A 24,466-nucleotide genomic window follows, 5' to 3' on the forward strand; every position below is an offset into this window, starting at 1 on the left:
TCTTTCTGGATCTTGCTTAATTCTAGAATTTATTGTATCAAGAGCAAATTTTTCCAATATGAAATAACTGAAAAGCAATAAATTCGTTCCCGGCTTCCTAAACGCATCCAAGATAACCTTAAATAGCTATAAAACATTCTTGATAACCCAAAACACAGTCAAATAGTAATGACACATATGAGTTAAGTTATTGGATAAATAAGATGATAATAAAATGACTTGGAAGGAGCGGGGAAGGTGATGCACACCGAGCAGCTATGTTTAAGTTCCAAGAGCGGTGCTCAACATTAAAAAACAACAACAACAACACAAGAGCATGAGATACAAATTTGTATGGCTTCAAACGCACGTGCTAACTGGGACAAGCTAATGCTGGCAGTCTAAACAGTCTTGAGAAGTCTCTACTGGTAGTGTTTGGAGTTCTTCTTGTATGTCAGGCAAGACTTTTGCCTGCAAGACATCTTGTATCTTGAATTGTTATATCTCAAGTAGGGCTGCAACGATTAGTCGAAGTTGTTGACAAAAATGGCTAATAAAAATAGTCAACAAAGAATTCCATCGTCGACTATTGTCGTCAGACACATTTTTCAACGGAGTAAAGCATTTTACATGATCGTAATCTCTGCTGAAAGTCGCTCATGCACAATGGCGTATCTGTCTTCAGTGGTAACATACAGAAATAATGGTGTCAACATCAGGTATGCGTACCAAGACTAAATTTTGAAAGCATTTTAGTCTGGATACGACAAATAAAAAGACTACTTGTTTGCAAAGCAGACCTTGTGTATCACGGCAGTACTTTGGTTATGTATAAACATTGAAAGAAAGTTAGACGAGTCTGATTTGCCTCTCTAAGACTGAAGTAAAATTGAACTCAAAACAATTTTGATTAAATCTATTGTACATTTTATACGCGTATATTTGGCTATATAAGAGAGCTTGAGCATCAAGTATATGAAATTAAATGCATCCAGACCGATGAACAAACGTCAGTGGTTGAAACGTTGAAAACAAAAAATGTTAGTTGTCAAACCCATTTACTTTCAAACTGTTGAGAATTTTTAAGTTCTTTTGTAATGGAATTTGCAGTTGACCACTGAATGTACATTATATTTGTTATTACAGTTCTACTGATATAAACATTAATTTTGGTTTACATGAATAAAACATGTTGGTTTGATTTTGATTTGTTATTTGTTTGACTGACACTAAAAATAGACAGATGTTTATTTATTAATTTATAAATGAATCAATATCTCTACTAAATGAGCATCTCGCCTAATTGATTTAGGGTATTTTTAATTTATTTTTTTATAAATCGCAAGTATAATTAATAAAAGATGTATTTTTCGTTGTAGACATTTTCTTGTGTTTATTACCAGTATTAAAATAATCGTTTGTTACAGCCCCAATCTTGAGTAGCTCAGATCTATAAAGGAGCCACTGAACAGTGATTTATTATGTGTTTGCATACACAGATTGCAGTCCTGAATTTCTGTCATTCAAATACCCTGCAAATGTTTTGCCAGTCTTAAAAAGGATAAATATTGTTATTTATTAGAGGATGCATGGCATCTATTTTCTGTTTGGAATATAATTAGGTTAATGACTTAAAATGCAAAGAAATTATTTTGTACATACGTCTTGCAGAGACAATGAAAAATAAATGCAAATATGGCTCATTAGATTGTACAGAACATTAAATGTGATGTGATGTGGACTACAAGGGCTTTGGGACTGTGCTGTCGCTGCGTGTATATGTATGTGTGTGCGCATATATGAAAGTTGGCAAGCAGTCCTTCACATTCAGCAGCATTTTGAGCTTTTTGCACGTCGTACTGGAACAGTGGAGTGCATTTCAAAACCAATCAATACCATATTTCATTCTAAAAGTTGTAAGTACTGGAATGAGCAATTCAGATGGGCCCAGTTCAACATGCCCTAATCTATCTCCTTCCTTTTGAACGTCCTTGTGTTGTCTTGTAATTCACCCTGTTTCCAGTCAAGTCACATTTATTTGTATTGCCCCTAAACACAAAGAGGCTACAGGCTGCATTTGTTTCTAATCTTGCATTTGATTTGGAATGAAAGCATAGTCAACCTGCGCCAAAGAACACATGCAAAGGAACATATGCGTCCGCCAGAAATTGAGCGGACAGAACCTGGCTGGGTAGAGTGTATTATTAGAACAGAGCAAGCATGAGTGGAAACATTAATCCGGGCTATGAGCAGGTTGAGGAAAGTGCAATTATGCTATGATCTTCCAGATATTTGGGAAATGCTGTCTCGCCATTTGATGCATAATGATACTCATCCAAAGCTCATTAAAGAAAGAGTGACCCTTTTCCCCCGCTACGGTCAAACTATTATGCTATTTTGATCCTGAAAACGTTTTTTTTAATCCATTGTCAGTCAATGCATTTTTATTGATTAAAAATACATCCTCTTACAACAAAGTAAGTCAAAAATAGGCTTGATTAAATCAGGAACAGTTTATCGGAAAACCAAACATAAAACTCTTTCGTTTGACAGCTCAAGAGCCGACATAAATGCTGGGATGGTTTATTCAGAGAGCCATTCACAAAAGGGAAGACCCTTACATGCAAAAAGTATATACTCTTTAAATCCTAGAGACAATCGTGTAGGGTTTTTTTATCCGATACAAGAAAATACAGATTGGTATCGAATATACCAATTCGATACTGATACTTTTTGCTTGGAAATGTCCTGAACATTGAATAATAGAACCCCCCATTTAAATACTTTGTACATACAATAAACACAGCACAAACATTTTAGGCACAATGTTTCATTTATTTATTGAATGACTACAATTAAAACTTTAACCATATAAAAAGTAAATATAAATATTTCTATTACAACTGTTTCAGAACAAAAACAAAGAGAGCCGAACAAAAAAAAACAGCATTGCAACTGAAATACAAATACTGTATAACAAATTCAACAGGACAACTAAAATAACCTTCCATTGCACAATATTTTGAAAATAAACCCAGTCGAGCAAAATAAAGAGTCAATTTTCTCTTCTTCACTCCCTTTGCTTCTCTGCTCCAACGAAGAACCCCTTTTCGCTCTATTCCAATAGTGACAACTGATTTGCATGTTTTTATTCAGGAAGAGTAACATGTGCACATTTTTGGTTGCAGTTTGATTCTCACCAAAGGGTAATTTTTTTTCATGTGTTTATGTAAATGTACAGTGTTGCCACAGTAGTAGTCCACTTTACCACACAAATTACAACTGGCATGTTCCTTTTTTGCAGTTGTAAAAAAAAGTGCTCCGCTATCTGTTTGCCTCTGTGTTTTGTAGCTTTTTGCAGGGATGGGCGGCTCCATTTGGCTGCCTCTCACTCTCTTGCCCTCTCTTCTGTAGCAGGCCAGCAGCAACCTTCCATGCTAGACTCGGAGAGTTGCAGAGGGAGAGAGAAGCTGCATTTTAAGGAAATTGGTGAAGGGGATAAAATAGTATCAATCTGATCCAAGTTCTTGCTTAATATTGATAATATTGATATTTGAATCGATCCGCACAACCCTAATTTTCAGCCCTTTCGCATTAAACTGTTGGTTTTAATATGACCATATCCTACATTTGGCGGTCCAATTCAAGTACTTTCTTCGTATTGATAATATTGATGTATGGATCAATCCACCCACCCTCAATTATAAGCCCTTTCACAATAAACTGCGGGATTTTTTATGATTATATCTTACATTTGACGCAATGGGAATTCTAGCTATTAGCAAAAATAAGAATTTTTAGGTGGACAGATTCTCACGAGGAAGTAAGACACTTTGTTGAGGAAAAACATGACTTTCCCAGGTAGAACCAGGCACATTCTCGCTGGACTTGCATTGCATTCAAAAACCAGAATGATGGTCAAAACTTAAAAACACTTAAAGTAAAAGCTCTAGTGTCTGAATGTTTGTTTTAGGATCATTTATATCCAAATGTTTGATATCTCTATACTTCTTTAAAGTGACTTTTTTTCCAAATATTACTTGTATCACTTTTACAAGCATGGCTGTATTGGTATATTGGTAATAAAACTTCCAAAAGCTCTGATCCATGTTGCAATGCCTTGCGCCGGTAAACCTGCTAAGTGTACATCAGAAGGGGCTGTTTGGGTGATATTGATTAATATATATAATTCACACTTGACTTATATTTGAAGGTTTGATTGTGAATCTGTCAGTGGTGTTTTAAATAAGTGATATAAATCAGGAGGTGGTCAGAGTGGTATTCCTAGAACGTTCAAGAATGTGCAGGACATTTAAAAAATGATTGCGCTGGTGCGAACGTGCGAGTGAACGTGTGTGACAGTACTTCTACAAAATTTAAAACTGGAATTTACACTGAGAAATATAAAACTGAGCTATTACTGTAAAAAGATACAATTATATTTACAGTATGTGTTATATTTTTTAGCTTTGTGCCCATTAAATATTGTTTTTTTCCAATACTGATTTGTGTGAAAGTCTCTGGATTAGGAGCGGTTTACGATCACTAACATATTTAACTAAACATTTCTAAAAAAATTAGAATTTGGCAAAATTATCTGCCAACAGAACAAGACCATCGCTGGCCCAATACCCAAAAAATCAGAATGCCCCATTCACTGGACATGATGCGCCGCCATTTGGTAAAAACCTATTGATAACCCTGCAGTAAGGGTAAACCGTAGTATAACAGTAATTTCCCAAACATTATAAGATAATATGGTATACCACTACATATTGCAATATCGACTGACTCCGTGGATGTTAACAAATGATTTATGACTTTCTTAGTGTTCTTCCCCCAGGAGAAGTCAATTTAAAGTTTACTTGTGTTTTCCACATTTATTTTGGATAATTATCTTAGGCATGAAGCGACGTCACATTGTAAGCATTATTGGTTCAGTCTTATTTAGAATTGGGCAACCTGGGCCACATGTACTGCATGTTTATGAAGGTTTCTCTTATTTAACTCGATACAAATTATCGTGATACAAATTATCAGCTTGTTAGCAAGCTGGTATGAGCTTGTTGACGATCTTGGTTATTATAAGTACCTGTATTGAAGCAGGGAAACCTCCAAAATAATGCAGGACATGTGGCCATCAAGGACCGAGTTGCCCACCTCTGCCTAGTTAGACGGTCTTATTGACACATGTCATCTTTACCATCAACAGCTATCTGCTTCCGTTGGCGAGCCTTTGACCAGATTGTCTGTAAGATTCCATAGATATCCTATTAGTGGTAGATATTTTTGATGTATTTCTTTAAAATGTCTACTTGCTTCATGGATTGTCTCAAACATATGTGGTTGTGGTGCGAGATTAGCTGTATTTTCATTGTATGTTTTAGTTTTACTCTATTTTGGATTAAAATGGAGCTTCAATGCAAATCTTGACTCAGCATTTTATTATAAGAGGAGTTAAGCTACTGCTAAACTGTACACCAGTTTTAAATTCAGCTTCGCCATCAAACCTAAAACTGGGGGGGGGGAAGTCCTGATTGACAGCTCCCATCTCCAGAAGTAAAATTAAAAAGGGTCAGCTCGGTTGTTGTTCCAAGGAAGCACTGTACAGTAGTACTTCTTTATACAAGCTTAATTTGTTCCAGGATGGTACTCGTACACAGATATCTCATGTAAAGAGCGCATTTTCGCAATACAAAAAATAATTAACTGGTCTGCTTCCGTCCTCCCAAAAGCATCCAAGTGAACAGCTATAAAAACACATCACTGATCACTAAAAACACTTTCAAAGTGATTGAACATAAAAGAATAAAGTAACAAAATAAATGAGATGATATTAACAAAATAAAATGCAAATTTATTATGAGCTCCAGAGCAAATGTGTGTACACGCTGCCGGGGGAAGACGGGCTGGTTGTAAGTAGGAGTCACGGAGATCGCAACTTGTAGGTCATCCCCCATATTTTATTTAAAAATAAATTGTGATTTTACATTTTGTACGCCGTTAAACAACTTTTATAAGGGAAATAGAAAACATAAAATAAGATGAATCTTGTTTTGGCAGAGATGGGAAGCTGCGTCGTGGCCGTCATAGACTTTCTGGACTAGTTTACAGGCTGGGGGCGTCGTTGGTGTCATGCTCTTTCCGGACATCTTCAACATCTTACGGTAAGATTCTTACCTAATGTTTACTATTCTGTGTACAGTAATGCTAATTGTAATTCACCCTGGTCAATCCTGGAAGGGGGATTACCACATGTGAACTCCTTTCTCAAGGTTTCTCTTTTTTCCTCACACTGAGGTTTTTGAGTTGTTCCTTGCCCGCGTGCTGGTTTAAGATCAGGTAATTGTGCAATTTTGTAATTGTAATCCTGTGCAGTCCTTCGAGACATTTTTGTGATTAAGGGCTATATAAATAAATGTGACTTGACTTGACTTGACTTTTGCCCATTTTGGCTCTAACCTGGATCGTCTCTGTCACTGCAGCAGATGATAAAATCATTGTATATTGATAATATCATCAAGGTATTCTACTTGTTAACCTTTGACAGGTATGAGATCCAAAGGCAGTTGGTATGAAAGCATTTACTGTACACTTAAAATTAAAGTTACTGAAACTATATTTGAATGTATACACAAAAAACGTACTGCACTATGTTTTGTATTACGTTTTCGCCTGTAATAGTTTGCATGCACAAACTGAAAGAGATGATGCCGGCGTTAAGCCTTAAGTGGTTGCCTCTCGGACTGCTCCGGAACTGGATTTTTTTTCCGATTGCGAAAAAAACTTGGAAACCAAAATACTTGTGTTTAGAGGTGCTCGAATAAAGAGGTACTGTTGTATTTACTTTTGATGGTAGGTTAGGGTTGATTTGATTATGGGAGGCCTCATCTCCATCAGCTGCCAATCAAAATAAAGCACCCTATGCTACAGGTCACACCTGCTCCTGTAGGCTAATTACATTATCTTCTATTAGCTTGCACCTCTAACTGTGTTGCTGCACACATGCACCAACACACATTTCTTTGTGATATGTTACGTTGCAAACAGATGCTTGTTGCACTAACACACAGTCCACGCGCACACACCATATGGCGCAATGTGTGCAATGACAAGAAAAACAGTCATTTCTTTGCTTTTATCCATTTCACACTCTCGTCATTCCTTAGTGGGTAATAAGGGCTAATCCACATAAGAAGCACTTGTGCCTGTTTGACACTCACACACAAACACACACCAACTCTTCTTCACACCCATCTGCCTGTGGGTGTGTAAGCTGGAGACAAAGGGATGCATGAGGGAGGGATTCCGTGCTTTCTCCTCAGCACCAGCATTTTTTATGTCATGAAAGCACACATATGGACACACACACACACAGACACGCAAACACGCAAATAAATCACATTTCAGCCACACCTCTCTGTGTCTGTCTCACAATGACTAAGGATGAGGGGGGTGGTGAACATTTTGACCCTGAACATAAGACAGGAAGTGATCAGATCACATGACCACTAACAGGGATTGTGAAAGTCGCTGTTTTTTCACTGGATTCTATTTAGTACCCAGCGTTGGGACTAACGTGTTACATAGGAATGTGTTCATTGAACGCATTTACTTTTGTCTGTAACGAGTACTATAACGCATTAATAGTAAAATATTTTAATGCTACTGTCTCTACTACATGGTGCTCAGAGGTGGGTACTAACGATTTGCATTTACTCCGCAACATCTACTTTTATACTATATACCATACTATATGTTTTAATTGAGTAGATTTATGATGAGAAAGTTTACGCGTGTTTCTCATTTGCTTGTTTTCTCCTGTGTCCCCTGTGTGAGAGCCGATCCATGCGGTCCAAGTCCTGCCCCTTTCAAAGGAGCAGCGTCACATGGCAAGCAGGTGGTTGTTTTCAAACAAACCGGCGGGTGTGTGGTTGGCCTTCGAGTCCAAAGTTAAAAAGGGAAAAATAACTGCACAGAAATTAAACTGTATTGATGCCATTTTATTATAAAAACATGGTTGTATTAGTGGAAAGTGATTTATATACGGTGTGCATTACCGTTCGATTACATTCACAACAAAAACAAAGACGGAATGGTTTAAGTTGTCTTACATTCCCAACAAATGCAAGACGAAGTGGATTTGGTTATATGTTCGCCATTACATTCCCTAAAAGTGATATAAAAGTGAGATAAAACGAGGTAAAAGTGGTTGTAGTAGCGAGGGGATGCAAATCTCGGCAGGGATGCATTACTCGGCATAAAACCGGGCCGTAGAAATCATAACCGCTCAAGACACAGTCCCGTGAAGATCAAGATTTCAAGCTATGGCACCGAAGAAGCCAATATGTTATTATTGTAAAAGTTTTTCATTTTTATTTTATTATCTTGTTATGAAATGAAAATAAATGTCAAGAAATAAAAATGGATTAAGACGAGGTCACTACGGTGATGGGGATCCATGTTCATTGACGTGTGCTCAGCAAATCGCGCTGTATATACACGGAGAAAGGCGTTTGACCGTCACACGCGTAACACGCTAATTTCAAGTAATAACACCGCGATACAGGCGCAGAACATGCTATGACCGTGCTCCACCCACGATTACCCGCTGAAATTTCGCGTCCTACCCACGTGTAACCACGCCCCGGCCGCGGCCAAAGCACGTCGTTCCGCGCCATTTCCGCGTCATTACCTCATGTGCCGCCCGCGGTTAACACGTGGTCTAAAGTTTTGAGCAGCGCAAAACTTTTTCGCGCGGTCAACCGCGTGTGAATTTCCGGCTGCGTGTAAAGCACTGCTGTATCTCGTCTGTATGGCGATCTCAAAGCGTCCAACAGCGTCCGCTTCACAGGCAGAAATTTCTGGCCGTGATTCAGCCTCAATACAGACGCAAATGGCTGTGTGACCGGGCCCTTAGACCGCTCCAACAGTGGAAGTCCGAACCCATGAGCCCCGTTTAATGAAATTAAACTGGATTTACCGATTATATCAACAATCTCACTGACCATTGTAATACAAATATGGATTTTGGGCCCTAGTTGGTTTATAACCTATGAAGAAACATCACTTAATCAGTGAAATGCCCCATTTAAATTGAATTGAGTGATTACTTAATCTCAGTCCAGACTACAAGATGCTACTCAGAATGATAAAGCATCAGCAGCCCTTATTTAATTCTTGCTAGCAAATCAGCAGACCACCTAAATCAGCCAAATTCATCCACCCAAAGCCAGTCGGCAAAGTCTTCATTAAATATACATCTAACAGTAAGACAGGGAAAAAAAATCAGCACAACATGTCAGGATCTGGTACGCAACCTTGATCTTTGTTTCCGGTTTGGATATTGTCAGGTTTGATTTTGTTTGAACATGTTATTTGTTCTGTGACCCTTTGTTTGTTTCTGTTTTGTTATTGAATACCATACTTATTTTGAGCAACCCTGCCTCAGTTCTTGCCTCCCCTCACTTGGGTCCACACATAAAACTTGACACGACAAGTCATTAAGGAGACTCCCAATTGCAGGATTTTTTTCAGATAAGAGCTAAATTATATTTTTATTGTTCGCCTCTGTAAATCAACACGCAGGGGATTTTTATTTTTGAACGCAGGAGGCGCAAAATTTATGTTAATGTGTATAGCATCTGGTAATGAATGTAAATGAAGACATGCACGTGTATGACTTTCCGTTTCTAACTTACTCTACGTATAAAATGGGCTGATTAAAAATGACATGCTGTGTTTTTGCTCGTTTGTATGCTTATCACACACATACTCGCAATCAACTCCTTTTGTGGGGTTTTGATCATTCATTTATCTGCTTATATGACTCATCTGCATACATTTAGGAGTAATGGAACAAGAAGAGTACATTTTAATATGAAAAAAAGGGAACATAAGCGATGTAATGTAGGTAATGATGGAAAAAAGGGGAAAATTTCACTTACTAATAATTGGTTGTATGGGCCCCTGATAAATCAAACCGAGGAAAGGTCTTAAAGTTGCCAAATATATGTCCAATGTATTAGCAAGGATATAGCACAGATATAAGTTGGATTCTTTATTGGTATATTCCATTTTTTTCTGAGATAATGCATTTTGAAGACAGCATGTCTTGTCTTTGCATCCAGAGCTGAGACGTCATCAGAGGAACACCAGCACCCTAGCAAGCCAGTTACCGTATTGCTTTGCGTGTTAATTTGAGGTTATGAGTGTTTTAAGCAATGTTTTAGTAATGTTTCAGTAGAATGCCTAGGCGTTGTGTCCCTGGTGGATCCAGTAGTGGTAAAACAAAGGGTGGGCAGCCAAGCTAGCCAGTGGCTAACCCGGATCGATCTACTGGCCGACCCAAAAATATGTGTGTGCAGCCACGCTAACCGGAAACCAACAATGAAAAGCTGCAAAAGCGACAAACGCAAAGCTGTCCGGAATTGAACCAAGGGACACCGCAAAGCTGGCGCTATGGCAAGGCTAGCCGCCCGAACCTCATATGGTGGGCAACCAATGATTGCCAACCGGGAGCAAACGACACAGGAAAGCCCTTGGCAGCCTACACGCTAAGAGTGAGCTATCAGGAAAAACACTAACCGCGACACACGTGGCAAAGAACACAAACAAAAGAAACACAATCCCCTATCTTAAACAAAGCAAAGGAAAAGAAGGAACACACGCTATAACGATGACAGGTTAATTTGCCCCACGCAGCTTTTGGAGGTCGGAGCATACAACTCAGACAAAACAGTCCTGAGGCCCGCAGCTACAAGGTAGGCAAAGTTCCAGTTCCTCCAAGCAGAAATAAGCAATTTCTCTTCTCTACAATCGCTGTCTGCTTTGGGGCTGCCCCACAGGTTGTGTTAAATGTAACCACTATTTTGAAGGTGTTGTGTTCCTTCAATGATGTCACCACTCTAGAGGAGACAAGCCAGATTGGTCAACTAAATTTCAAGTACCCCGGTGTGTGGAATATTTTGCAACATTTGCATACTTGTGGAGAGGAACACTACACGTTCGGTGCCTAATTTAGAGAAAAACATAGAATGGACCGGCTTGAGATTGTTTAAGAAATCCAATCACTGCCCAAAACCTTTATCGCCACGTATCTGATATCACGAAAGTGTCAAGCGAAACAGACATGGCAGCGCAGAAAAGACATTATTAAATCTGACCGACTGAAGATGCAAAGTGGGCATCCATTAGTGTGGCAGTGGGCCGAGATGCCTTTTAGATGAATAATAGACAACTAACGAGACCTCGCAGAGAACTTGATGGAAATGGATACTTGAGCACCTTGTTAACGAGCTCTGCACGCCCGAATGCAGGAACAAGGAAGTGATAAGCGTTTTGTTCCCCTGGGAGCACTTTGGCACCACCGATGGGTCAATGCTTGGTTGGCTTCTGGTTGGCGAGGGTTCACATTTCAGCATTTGGCATCATACAAAAAATAAATGTCAATAGAGATGCGCTCTTATCATTTGACACTAGTAAATTGGCCTTAAAGTGCCTCTTAGTGGTGACATTATTTTAAAAAAAAGAATATCGATTTGAAGAATAAGCAAAAATACATGAACTATTACGTTGTCAAGAAATAATTTCAATACTCATAGGTTGATAAATGTGTGTTTATTCTACATAAGATAAGGCTTCCAAAGAGGAAACTGACATAATTGTCTATCATTTTTCTGCTACGGGTATCCCCTCATATTGTTACATTTAAAAGGTACATCAGCCCCTTTGAGAAAAGCCATTACGATAAGGTAGCCCTCAGTAAAAGTTAGTTTAACACTCGTACTCCATACAAAACAGCAACATCTAGTGGTCAAATATTGCAGTGTCCCTTTAACATGTTAGCATAAGCACATTTTGTTTCGGAAATAAACATGAAAAAAGAGTTGTATCTACTCCACTGTGTCTGTGTGAACCTATTGTACTTAAATGGTAAAAACGGTCAAAAAAAGATTAAGGAAAAGAACAGGAAAATGTGTTTCGGCACTATGAATTCATGGTGAAAAAGCTTGTTGAAAATAGGCTTGCAGAAAATGAATCTTCCATTTTGTGATTGTACAAATTTTCAAAAGCCGAAAGATTTTGTAAAAAGGAGTATTTTGTTTATATAATCATAAATATTTTGTTATCTATTTATTTCAGTATTTATTTTGTCATGTATTCTTAAATCTACACACAGGTAATGGCTGAAGTCATCAGGTAATGGGAAGGCTGGGCCGAGGCCAACGCTGTGGAAACTCTTAATGTACTCAAAATGCAAGCTGACCTGGTCATGTCATGTATGGGATAAAATATGGGATGAATCTTGGTACAAACAGTTTCCAGTCACGCAATGGTTCCAACAACAGATCTGATGTCATAACCAACCAAACTGCAAAAAAGCACGTGATAGGAATGTGGGCCTGCGCAAGGGTTTAACGTACCAGTAATAGATTGTTGCTAGAGAGTCAGAAGGAAAAAAATTGAAACAAAAACATGTCAAATATATTTTGTGAGTGAACCTATTGTAATAATTTACGAATTGTTTAACAGAATGATAATATAAGAACAAAATACAAGATGACAATGAATAAAAATGTTTTGTCTAAAGTAATCTCTTTTTTTCATTTTGGATGCTTTTTTACATTTATGACTTGTCTGCCGCAATATGCCTTTAAGGAATATCCATCCATTCCATTATCTGCACCGCTTATCCTCAGTAGGGTCGCGGAGGTGCTGGAGACCATCCCAGTTAACTTCGGGCAGTGGGCAGGGGACACCCTGAACTGGTTGCCAGCCAGTCGCAGGGCACACAGGGACAGACAATTCGCTCGCTCATTCACACCTAGAGACAAGTTGGACCGGCCAATTAACCTAACATACATGTTTTTGGAATGTGGGAGGAAACTGGAGTGCCCGGAGGAAGCCCACGCAAGCACGGGGAGAACATGCAAACTCCACACAGGGGGTTCAGAACTGTGCCGCACATACGTGAAAATTAAAGTATTCCTATGAAATATATGTCATAAGTGGAAATAAATGTATAAATAGATGAATTCCTAGAAATATGTACCATATCAATAAATCAAGTAATACTTAAATACAGTGTATAAAGTAACATAAATGTATGTTGCATGTATGCAATTTATACATGTAGCATTTTGTTATTTATACATTTCTGTATGTATTTTGTTGTGTATCGTGTTGTGTATTTTGCTGTCTATTGTTTGTCTATTGTCTATTTGTTGTGTGCTTTGTATTTTATTTTTATTGATTTTTTATTTTTGTGTATATTTTTTGGACTATTTTGTCATGTATTTTGTTGTGTATTTTGTAACAACAAAATATTATTTATATAAGGGGACTGGTCAAACTAGCTGTGTTTTTTCCCTATAGCCAATTTGTTCATTACTGATCAACCAATAGGTAAAAAGCTCAGGCAACTGGGTCACCTCCTCATATGAATAACATTCTGTTGCAAAAAAATACTGAACAAAATACACAACAAAATAGATACCAATATGAATACATGACAAAATAAATGCTGAAATAAATAGATAACAAACTATACAACGAAAAGCATAAATAAATTAATAAATTGCACGTTTTACGATATATTTAGGTAAAACATGACGTATTTATGTGTCCATTTATTTATATGGAATATATTTATAGGTAATTATCTATGCATATAAACATTTCTTCATATGGCAGGATCAGTCTGCTATACATTCCTGCCTTGTTATATCATGATTACTGATGTGATGCACCTGTGTCCGCTCCTTTGGCGCCAACTGCCTCGGACTCTGATTGGCTCTCAGTCCCTATTTAAACTCACTCCTTTCTGTCACCTGTTGTCAGTCTGTCTGCGAACCTCAGTTTACTCTAGGCAAGCTTTTCAACCCTGACTCACCCCTGTTTTGGCTCTTGTCTGTTTCCCGGCTTCTACACTTTTTTTAATCTCGACCATGTATACTCTCCTCTCCTGGCTTTCGACTCATTGCTGATCTCGACCACGTTTTTTGCTCTCCTGTTTTTTCCGCTCACGACACAGCCATCGCTCGCCACGGAAGAGCCACTTCCGCGTTCAGAGCGACCTGCTCCCCGCGACCAGCAATCATCGCATCGTGTGTGCAATCCTTTCCCTTCTTTCCAATAAAACTGACAGAAACGTACGCAAGTGGGTCCTGTCTCTGTTCTGGTCCTGACAGTAGGTCAGTCCGTACGGAAGTGGCCCTTCGTGGCGAGCGATGGCTGTCCTAAAACGTAATCTGAGTAAACTGAGGTTCGCAGACAGACTGACAACAGGTGACAGAAAGGAGTGGGTTTAAATAGGGACAGGGAGCCAATCAGAGTCCGAAGCAGTTAGCGCAAAAGGAGCAGGCACAGGTCACATCAATAATCATGACATGTTATTTCTGTTTTTAAATTATGCATTTGTGTAAATTATGTGCACGGTTTTCATCACGTTGTTTGAATCAACTGTATAATACTTGAAAATGAATCATGTGTTTTTATTGTTGAAAAAAAATCGCAAGTAAAACGCCATTATGCCTTCTGGTGTATGATACTTAAGTAACGTCACTTGCTTTCACTAAAACACCGAAAAAGCAAATTAAACATCAACACTTCTTAATCTGGAAATCTCAATGTGAGTCTTTACATCCTCAAAAGTTGAATTATTAAGTAAGCATGCTTCTCCAAGTCATCTTTTTGCCTTTCTTCCGCGCAATGGATTTGTTATTCTCCTTGTCTTTTTTGTGTTGTGGGATAAAAAGGAAAAGGCTCCCAGGTCACACAACCTGGGGCAGATGAAAATATTCAAAGCGGACAAAACTCTAAAAGATTGTTTTCCATTGATCTTTTTCATACTCCATTAAGGCAGACAAGGGGAAAATTGTTCTAACTATTTCTTTTTTTGAGAAAAACAGATATTTTTCTTTTTTTCTTTTGCTGCCCATCTATTTGGAAAAATATAAAACAAATGACTCACAAATTCACACCCAATGTAATATTAATTCTAGAGTATGTTACCTTTGTGTTGTTTCTTAGCTAGCTAACCAAACCAACTTCTTCTAGTTATTAAAATCATTCATTCATTATCTGCACCGCTTACACTCAGTAGGGTCGCTGGGGTGCTGGAGCCCATCCCAGCTATCTTCGGGCAGTGGGCAGGGGACACCCTGAACTGGTTGCCCACCAGTCGCAGGGCACACAGGGACAGTCAATTCGCTCGCTTATTCACACCTAGGGACTATTTGGACCGGCCAATTAACCTATCATGCATGTTTTTTGGAATGTGGGAGGAAACCGGAGTGCCCAGAGGAAACCCACGCAAGCACAGGGAGAACATGCAATCTCCACACAGGAGGTTCGATCTCATGACCTCAGAACTGTGCCGCACACTCGCTGACCACTGCGCCGCCATGCTGCCCTTATTAAAATTAACTGTGACTTATTGTTTAACGCACACAAAATTTGGTGTTTTAAGGAATACATTTTAGTTTGTGTGATAGAAGTTGAAAGGACAGTGTGTATTATTTAGCACCTCCTACTGGTGAAAAAAACCCAATCCTGGTTTAAAGAATAAGCAAACATTCATGCATATTCCTATAAACTTGAGGTTTTTTTGTTTCATTCTCGTAGGTTTCAGAAAAAAATATTTTAGAAAGCAGTTGACATATTGTTTGCCATCTTGCTGCTACTTGTAACCAAAAACCTCAAAAAGGCTGGGCAGAACACAAGAAGTAAAACGGTGCGTTTCCGTTATTTTGAGTGTCCGTAGTTTGTAATTTTCCTTGTGCTTTTAAGCATTCCTTTCCAGTTATTACACCATAGAGTGACATCTAGTGATGAAATAATTAGCCCTTTTTAAATATGCGCCTAAGTAATAGTACTGACTCACTTAAATTCCAACACATTAAAGACAGAAAACACACTTACAACGGCTGGCTTTAATAAAGGGAAGTTGGAGAGTGGATGGTGATTAAACCATTTGTCAGATCGAAAGCAGCATACAGTATTTCTGTTCATTTCTAAGGCAATACATTAAGCACTTCTATAGCAAGATTTGAAAGCATATTTGTTATTTATTTATTGACTTAAGTATTTATTTAGCTTAGCAGTTTGATTATTACATTTGTAAATCTGAAGAGAATGTTTTATGGTTCTGAAGCTATATATTTGGAGTATGATCCCATAATCCAGAATTGACCTAAATATTTTACTAATATATAGTAGTTTTGTGTTTTTAGGTGTGAAAAAAAATATTTTACTTTTCTCATTTTAGTCTTTAGTGCCATGTCTAATCTTGTCATGAACACTTTACTACGTTATTAGTAATGACAATAAGGACAAAAAATAATTCTAAAAAAAAAAGAAAAAAAAACTCAGGAACTTTTTATATAAAGGTTTTGAGTCAAGTCAAGTCTTGTTTATTTGTATAGCCTTCAATCACAAAGAATCTCAAAGGGCTGCAAACTACAGACTATTATGACACCATCCCCTTATATTGTCAACATAAAATATAGGTTATTCATATGCTATAGAATATTTCCTGTTTTGCAAAACAAAACCAAAGTTTTGATATTAGGAATATTTTACACAGTATTAAATAAGTATGATGGAGCTTATGGACAAAATGCCCTGAGTGTTATGTTTGCGTTAAAACTGATTCAAAACCTGTTGTTATTATTAGATGAACATTTAGCACAAGATGTATTTTTCATGCAAGCAAAGTTTCCTGTTTTGGCGGGGGGTTGTATAAGTTTTTTGTCCATTTTTCATTATCCATTATCCATTATCAGTCAAATCATGCTACACTTTAAAGCCAACAGGTCGAGACACTTGCTCCTAGCCATGAGGCTAAGCCAAGATCCTAGTCAAAAGGCCAAGAAGCCATGAAAATGCCAACATATCGGCAGACCATGAGACAAGCATTCACTGTTTGAAATCAATTATAATAATAATCCTTCAGAATGACTGACAAAATTTAGATTGTGCTTGTGTCCATTTATATATTGGTTGAGCATGCATGATGTGAAAAATCTTAAATATTCACAATTTATACCCAACAAGGCATCTTTAATGTACCGTATTTCCTGAACTATAAAGCGCACCTTCATCCAACTATTTTTTGCACAGCTTATCCTCACTAGAGTTGCCGGTGTGCTGGAGCCCATCCCAGCTATCTTCAGAAAGTGGGCAGGGGAAAACCTGAACTGGTTGCCATCAGTGCACACAGAGACAGACAGCTCACTCGCTCATTCACACCTAAGGACAATTTGAACTGTCCAAATAACCTGACATGCATATCTTTAGAATCGGGGAGATAGTTGGATTACCCGGAGGAAACCCACGCAAGCACGGGGAGAACATGCAGGAGGCTGTGGTAGCTGGAATTGAACCCTGGACCTCCGCACTGTGGGACTGCACGATAACCACCCAGCTGACGTGCCCCCTAGTGCACACCTAAAGATGCCAAATTGGCCAGAAATTTGAAAGTGCACCCTATGTTTTGGTGCACTTTATAAATGATTACAATTTGCAATGCATAATAACAATTAAATGATACAGCATACGGTAGCTGTTCTGCCTATGAAAAACATATATTTTGGTTAGCATGTTTATTGTACAAACATGCTTAGTAAGTTTCAATCAATGATGAAAGAGGTTCTTATAATAACCAAAATGCAACAATTGTATTGTTTTTGTCTTCATCGATTTTTTGAGAGTTTGAGAGTTTTTCATCCAATCATTTTTATTTGTTTTGATTGAGTATGGTAATTCAAATAGATATAAATTATGCCTCTTTCAAAATCATTTGTGCCAGTGTGAGATCACAGGTCTCTGCCTTTGAGAAACATGTAGAGTGGTCTTGAAGCGCCCTCTTTTGGTTAACATGTTAATTGTCTGTTGCTAGAAAAAAGGAAAAGCGCAAAAATTCGATGGCAGCAAAGACACAAGTTTCAAATGCTTGTGCGAATCATTTTGGTGATTGCACGGATACTTCGGAGTGAAGACAGCACAGTGACTATTTATCCACCCATTATCTGCACCGCTTCTTCTCAGTAGTGTCGCGGGGGTGCTGGAGCCCCTCTTGGCCATCTTCGGGCAGTGGGCAGGGTACACCCTGAACTGGTTGCCGGCCAGTCGTAGGGCACACAGAGACAGACAACTCACTCGCTCATTCACACCTAGGGACAATTTGGCCCGGCCAATTAAACTGACATGCATGTTTTTGGAATATGGGAGGAAACCGGAGAGCCTGGAGGAAACCCACGCAAGCACGGGGAGAACATGCAAACTCCACACAGGAAGGTTGGATTTAATGACCTCAGAACTGTGCCGCACACGCGCTAACCACTGTAACGCCCTGCTGCATGACTATTTATCGATAAATGTATTCATTTAAGTGATAAAACCAGATGTCATAATGTTAATTTATGTTCTAATAAAAATAAATTATTTTAATCTAAATGTATTTATTTATTTCTTATGTAACTCTATCTCTCACTGTATCTTTAATTTCATGCACTTTATAGTCCAGTGCGTTTTTACATGAAAAAAACAATATTCCAAAAGAATATTTTGGGGAGGTACGGCTTAATTTGGTGCACCTTATAGTGCGAAAAGTACGGTACTTTAAATTCCTTGGCCACTCCTGGCTAATGTGAACCAGACGACAGACACGTAAACTTACACACATTAACAATAATAATCATGTGGCTTGCACCATTCCAGGCTCAGGACATGGCTGTTTGTGCAGCTCAAATATGAATTAAACAAACACATATTTTTAATTGTGACCAAACAGTCAAGTCACGTTTATTTGTACAGCCCTTAATCACAAGAAGTTTCAATGGGCGGTACAGACTACAGACTATTATTACACCATGACCTAATCTAAAACCTACATGAAGGCAAGAAAAAACTCAAAACCTCCCTTGTTGCTGAAACAGTTATTGTGAAAAAAATTTATAATTACAGTTAAACAAGGTTAACATTACATTAAATGCCCACCTCTATCTCACAATCTAGCTCTCTATAGCAGGGGTCTTAAACTCGCGGCCCGGGGGCGATTTCAGCCCACAGGATGATAGTTTGAACCCCCCGCCCTTAATACGAGAGTTTAAAGGGGCAGTGTGTATTATTAGGAACCCCCTAGTGGTATAAAACAATCATTTATTCGAATAAAGCTAACACAGTACTTGGGTCATATTTAACCCAATTTTCTGGGTTGTTTGAAACAAAACGACCCAATTGTTTGATTTGTTTCAAAACAGGTGTCTCTAACTGATGCCCCTTGGGCCATTTGCAGCCCACGGGTTGATAATTTGAGGCTCTGCCATAATCTGAAATTTAAAAGTAACAGTGTATACACACTGTGTATACACTGTGTATTAGACACCTTCTAGTGGTATAAAACAATCATTTATTTAAACAGAGCCAACCCAGTACTTGGGTCAAATTTTACCCAAATTTCCGGGTTGTTTGACACAAAACCACCCAATTTTTCCAAACCAGGTATCTAAAATTTGAGGGTCAGGGACTAATAGATCAGTGTGTAGTGCTTATTTCTTATTAATTATTTCTGTACCCAAAACCCTCAAAAATTCTGGGCAAAAAAAATAAAAGTAAAATGGTAAGTACTGGTCACTTTAAGACTCCTTAGCTTGTATTCTTCCTTGTGCTTTTTACCCCAAATAACACTAACTGTCGCTTTAAAATAGCCATTCACATCCACTCTCAATGTTCTTGGCCACTGCCTTACAGGGAAAGTAGCATGAGTGTGGAGTCAGCATATTCAAGCTAGCCTCCACAATGGTAGTTAATTGCCCCCTTTCTAAACGTGCCTTTGCAGTAAATAAAATGTGAATAAAGGACTATTGTGCAATTCATGGACGACCATGCAATATTTTTATCTAAAAGTTGGCTCTAGATCAAAAGTGTGCTGACCAAGGTCCAGAAAGTACAATTCCCAAACCTGCCCCATTCACTTCTACTCAACAGCTAGGCATTATTTTAATTTGATTTTAGTGGATTACTGTCTTTTCTTGACTACAATGCGTACCTACAAATCTCAAATTGGCCAGAAATTTGAAAGTGCACCTTATGATATGGAGCGCCTTACATACCGGACAATACTGTGGATGAAATTGGAAATGCATTGTTAAAATTAAATAATACTGCAAATAGTAACTGTTTAGCCTATGAGAAACAAATAAAGTTGTCTTCGAGTGCCCTTTTGTGGTTTACATTTGAAACAAACGAGAAGCACAGAATTTCGACGGCGACTCAGACGCCGACTTTCAAAGGCTAAATGGATATCCTCTTTTGCTGTTGCGTTGGACAATAATTTAGAATATATCCTGCGCAATCAAAAAAATAATATGAAAAATGACATTTACATATTTTGAATAAATACAATGCAGCACAAAATATTTTATGAAATGTATAGTTGTATAGAAGAAAGGGGCACTAAGGGACACTAGGGACAAGAGCAGCTCAAAAACAACATTCTTTTATATGTATTACTTTTTTGGGAACTTTATTTTAGCGGGCTGGTTTAAAAAGCCTGTGGTGCTTGTATATAATTTTAGTAGTAAAACCACATGTCATAATGTTAATTTATGTTCTATCAAATGTTTTAATTTAAATGTATTTATTTGTAATGCAACCCTTGCTCTTACTGTAGTTTTAGTCCCACACCCTTTACAGTCCACTGTGCCCTATTTATGAAAAATGTATCACATAATACTATTTTTCGGGGGTGCGTCTTATTATCCAGTGCTCCTTATAGTGCGGAAATTACGTTAATATTCTTTTTTAATAGCTAATGAAGCACAGCTCACAAGCATCACTTTTCAAAGCCACAGGCACATATTTCTGTTCATGCCATTGTTGTCTCTAACCTACAGTATTAGGCCCCAAATGGAAAACATCAAACTCAATGACATCTTTTATCCGCTTTAGATGTAAATCATTCCTCAATCAGGGAGCACGAATGCTTTTAACTTGATCACATCGTGTTGCTATGGCAACCTGGCCCTGCCACTTTGAGGTTTTTGACCATCACAGAAGTTAAAATAGTGTGACTTGCTTACAGGACACTGTTAAATACTAAGTAGATTTGAGCTATTTTACAAAAAAAAAGCCTTTGTCAAACATATAAATAAACATTAAATTAAAATTTTAGGTCAATTTTAAGTCGATAATTACCAGAAAACATCAAATTCTCTCTGTTGAAAGAGCCATATAAGACACACTTATTTTTAAATGAATAAACCTGCAACTGTGATTAGGTTTGTTGTTTATTTGCAGTAGCGCACCCTACACTAAACATTAACGGTGGCAATCTCATTTTATCTTGGGGGCCACATGGTAGAAGAAAAAAAAACTCTCGTGGGGCGGTCTAGTAGATTAAAGAGCGAAAGAAAGAAACCAAGAGAGAAAAAAAGATAGACAGTGAAAGAGAGAGAGAACAAGAGAGAGAGAAAAAGGCGGAAAAGAAAAAGAAAGAGAGAGAGAAAAAGAGAGAGAAAAAACAAGTGAAAGAACAAGAGAGAATGAAAGAAAAGTAAAAGACAGATAATAAGGGAAAAGAGAGAGAGAAAGAAGGAGAGAAAAAAAAGTGAAATAAATAAAGAGAGAAAGAGACGTAGAGCAAAAAGAGCAAAAAGTATGTGAGAGAGCAAAGAGAGAGACAGAGAGAGAGAGAGAGAGAGAGAGAGAGAGAGAGAGAGAGAGAGAGAGAGAGAGAGAGAGAACAACTAGAGACATATCAGGCAAAACAATGAGAAAAAAAGAGATTACGGGAGAGAAAAAAGAAAAGTGAAAAGAAAAAAGAAAGAAAGAAAAAAGAAGGGGATTGAAAAGGAGAGAGAAAGAGAAAAGAAGAGAAAGAGAGAGAGGAAAAGAGAAAGCAAAAAAAGAGAGAAAAAAAGAGAGAGAGAAAGTGCTGTCGCTCCAGTAACTATGTGAGTGGCAACTGGCTTATTTCAAATTGCAGCTCATTTTTCTCTCAGTTTTGTCTCGCGGGCCGAAGTGAAACCCTTGAGGCACCAGATCCGGCCCGCAGGCCTTATGTTCCGTACTTACTGTGCTTTAATATCTACTAAATCAGTGAAGCTCACCATCTGCAATTAAACCTAAAACACTCAATACCATTTAATACATTGATGGATCCACGTCTTACTTATCTAAGTGATCCTAAAACTAAAACCCATTTTAAACGATAAATTGTGCGGACGTTATCACGTGATTGAACACCAGAGACATCAACACAGACGAGCGCTGTCTGCAGAGGCTTGAACATCATTGCGATAACGTCATTGATTTGCACAACAGGGAAAACATTTCATGGCATTTTGGAGCAGCTGATTCGAAAACAAGAGCCATATTGCTCCTTAGATGCGCACACTTTGCAAGTAATCTTAAAGTGGACGAGCATGCACACAAATAGTAGGGTGGAGATGTTAAAGGCGTCATAACGACTGATGTGCAACAAACCAGCTTCTCCCCTCACGTTAAGAACAGGCGTCGAGACCCTGTTTTTGGCCCGGTTCTTGTCCCCCCTTAACACCGCAAATCCAGGGTTTTCCTACCCGTATTGAAGAAAACCTCAGTGTCGGGGTCGCTGGGCGCCTCCTCGGCCGCTTCTGCGGGGTTCATGCCGGCCGGATTCCGGTTTGACACAAGCCACCAACAAACGTGTCAAACAGAAGAGAGGCGCCAATGTGGGGGGCGAAAATGCAGTCGGTGTTAGTCCTCACATGGCCAAAGTCCACTTTTGAGGGTCTCCATCGCGCTTGCTTTCTGTCGCCCTGCGCGATTGTTTGGAGCCTGAAGGCTGGCGACGCTCCTCTCTATTGTTCCCTGTCTAACCTCCCCGCTGCTCCGCCAGGGTCTCTCCTTGCCTCCCCCTCCCTTCTTCCAGCCAAGCCTCCCCGTCTCTTCCCCTCCTCCCGCTTTCACTCCCCTCCCTCCATTCAAACCACTGACCTTTATTAGCATCATATGTGTCGGTTCCTCTTTGACAAGCAACGACTATTTGCATAAGGATGCATCGAGAGTAATTTTTCTCAACCTACTTTGAACCAAGGCAAACTAATTTTTCATTTTCAAAATCCAGACACGTCGCCAGTTGAAATTTTTGAAAATTATTCCTGGAACCACTTTCACCTTTTATTTTGGGGGTATTTTTTCTGCCTATTTTTTCCTAAACTTGAGTTAATAAGCATACCTGTCGACCTCAGCCAATTTCACCCCTTATTCACGGGCTTGGGCAGTAATGGAATACATGTAATGGCATTATGTAATTAGAATACAGCATGTTTTAGACTGTAATCAGTTACAGTCACAGAAAAAAAGGCGTAATCATTTCGTAAAAATAAGCATAACTTAGCAGGATTACATTTTTAAATGGTCAATGGTCTGCATTTTTATTTAAAGTATATTTATGTTGCACACTTCAGGGGACAAAGATGAAGTCCAATATGCATTGACTTTGACTCTTTTTATTTTTTTCCTCATTCCCATTAGCTTTGTTTACAGTCACCATGTCATTTTGCTCCTCTCTCTGCCATCTCATTCATTTCACACACAGGAACCAGTGCGCTCACTGAAATTTGTCCAGAAATTGCATGACAGCAACAACACCTCAAGCCTGCAAAACAGTCCAAAAAGTCCATGACAGGAACAACGCAGCTTCCTATCTTCGCCAGCTGGTCGACGCAAGCATTGACATGCTTCAGGTCCATATGCTGGTCCGCTGACTCATCTCCCGCATATCACCATCAGCCAGGCAGTCATAAAAAGGCAGGACAATACAAAATATGAGGTTTGAATTGATCATAAGCTATTGAATAGAAGTGGGTCTTAAATCTAGATTAAAAAACCTTCCCTGAGGTGGCAGATCTTATCTCCGGAGGCAAAACATTCCACAGCATCGGGGCCCGGATGGAGAACGCTCTCAAGCTTGCAGGCTTCTTCTTGGCTCTTGAAGTCACAAGTAGACCAGCTCCATGCAGGAACATAGGGGGGAAATCCAATTGGAGAGATAAGAGGCCGCAAGTCCAAGCAAACATTTGTACGGTAGTAATAGAACCTTAAAGTCACATCTAAAGCGGACTGGGAGCCAGTGCAAGTTAGCAAGTTAAGGAGTAATATGCTTAAACCTTTTTTGTCTTCGTCAAAAGTCTTGCTGCCGCATTTTGAACCGGCTCCAAACTTTTAATGCTAGACATTGTGAGACCAGAAAGCAATACATTACAGTAATCAAGCTGAGAAGTAATCAGCGCATAAATTATAATTTCAGCATCTAATTGAGACAGCATCGGGGGAATCTTCGGAGGTGGAAGAAAGCTATTCTAGTACTATTTTTCACATGTAACTGAAACGACATACTGTATTAGGATCAAATATAACACCTAGATTTTTGACCGAGTCACTATTGGTGATGTTACATTTGTCGAGGTTCAGGGCATTGTTTGAGAACAAATCTCGT

General features: G+C 38.7%; 1 protein-coding gene across 1 annotated transcript in view; it reads right to left on the reverse strand.

Moving 5' to 3' along the window:
- kalrna (kalirin RhoGEF kinase a) overlaps positions 1-22,858 on the reverse strand; it is a 222,388-nt gene extending 199,530 nt beyond the window's left edge. The window contains exon 1 of the mRNA XM_088352822.1: positions 22,566-22,858. Coding sequence (XP_088208948.1) covers positions 22,566-22,632 — 67 coding nt within the window. The 5' untranslated portion in view covers positions 22,633-22,858. The remainder of the gene's footprint in view (positions 1-22,565) is intronic.
- Positions 22,859-24,466: the final 1,608 nt, after the last annotated feature.

Source organism: Urocampus carinirostris, chromosome 14, assembly GCF_059441175.1.
Source record: "Urocampus carinirostris isolate Australia breed hairy pipefish chromosome 14, RoL_Ucar_1.0, whole genome shotgun sequence".
NCBI lineage: Eukaryota > Metazoa > Chordata > Actinopteri > Syngnathiformes > Syngnathidae > Urocampus > Urocampus carinirostris.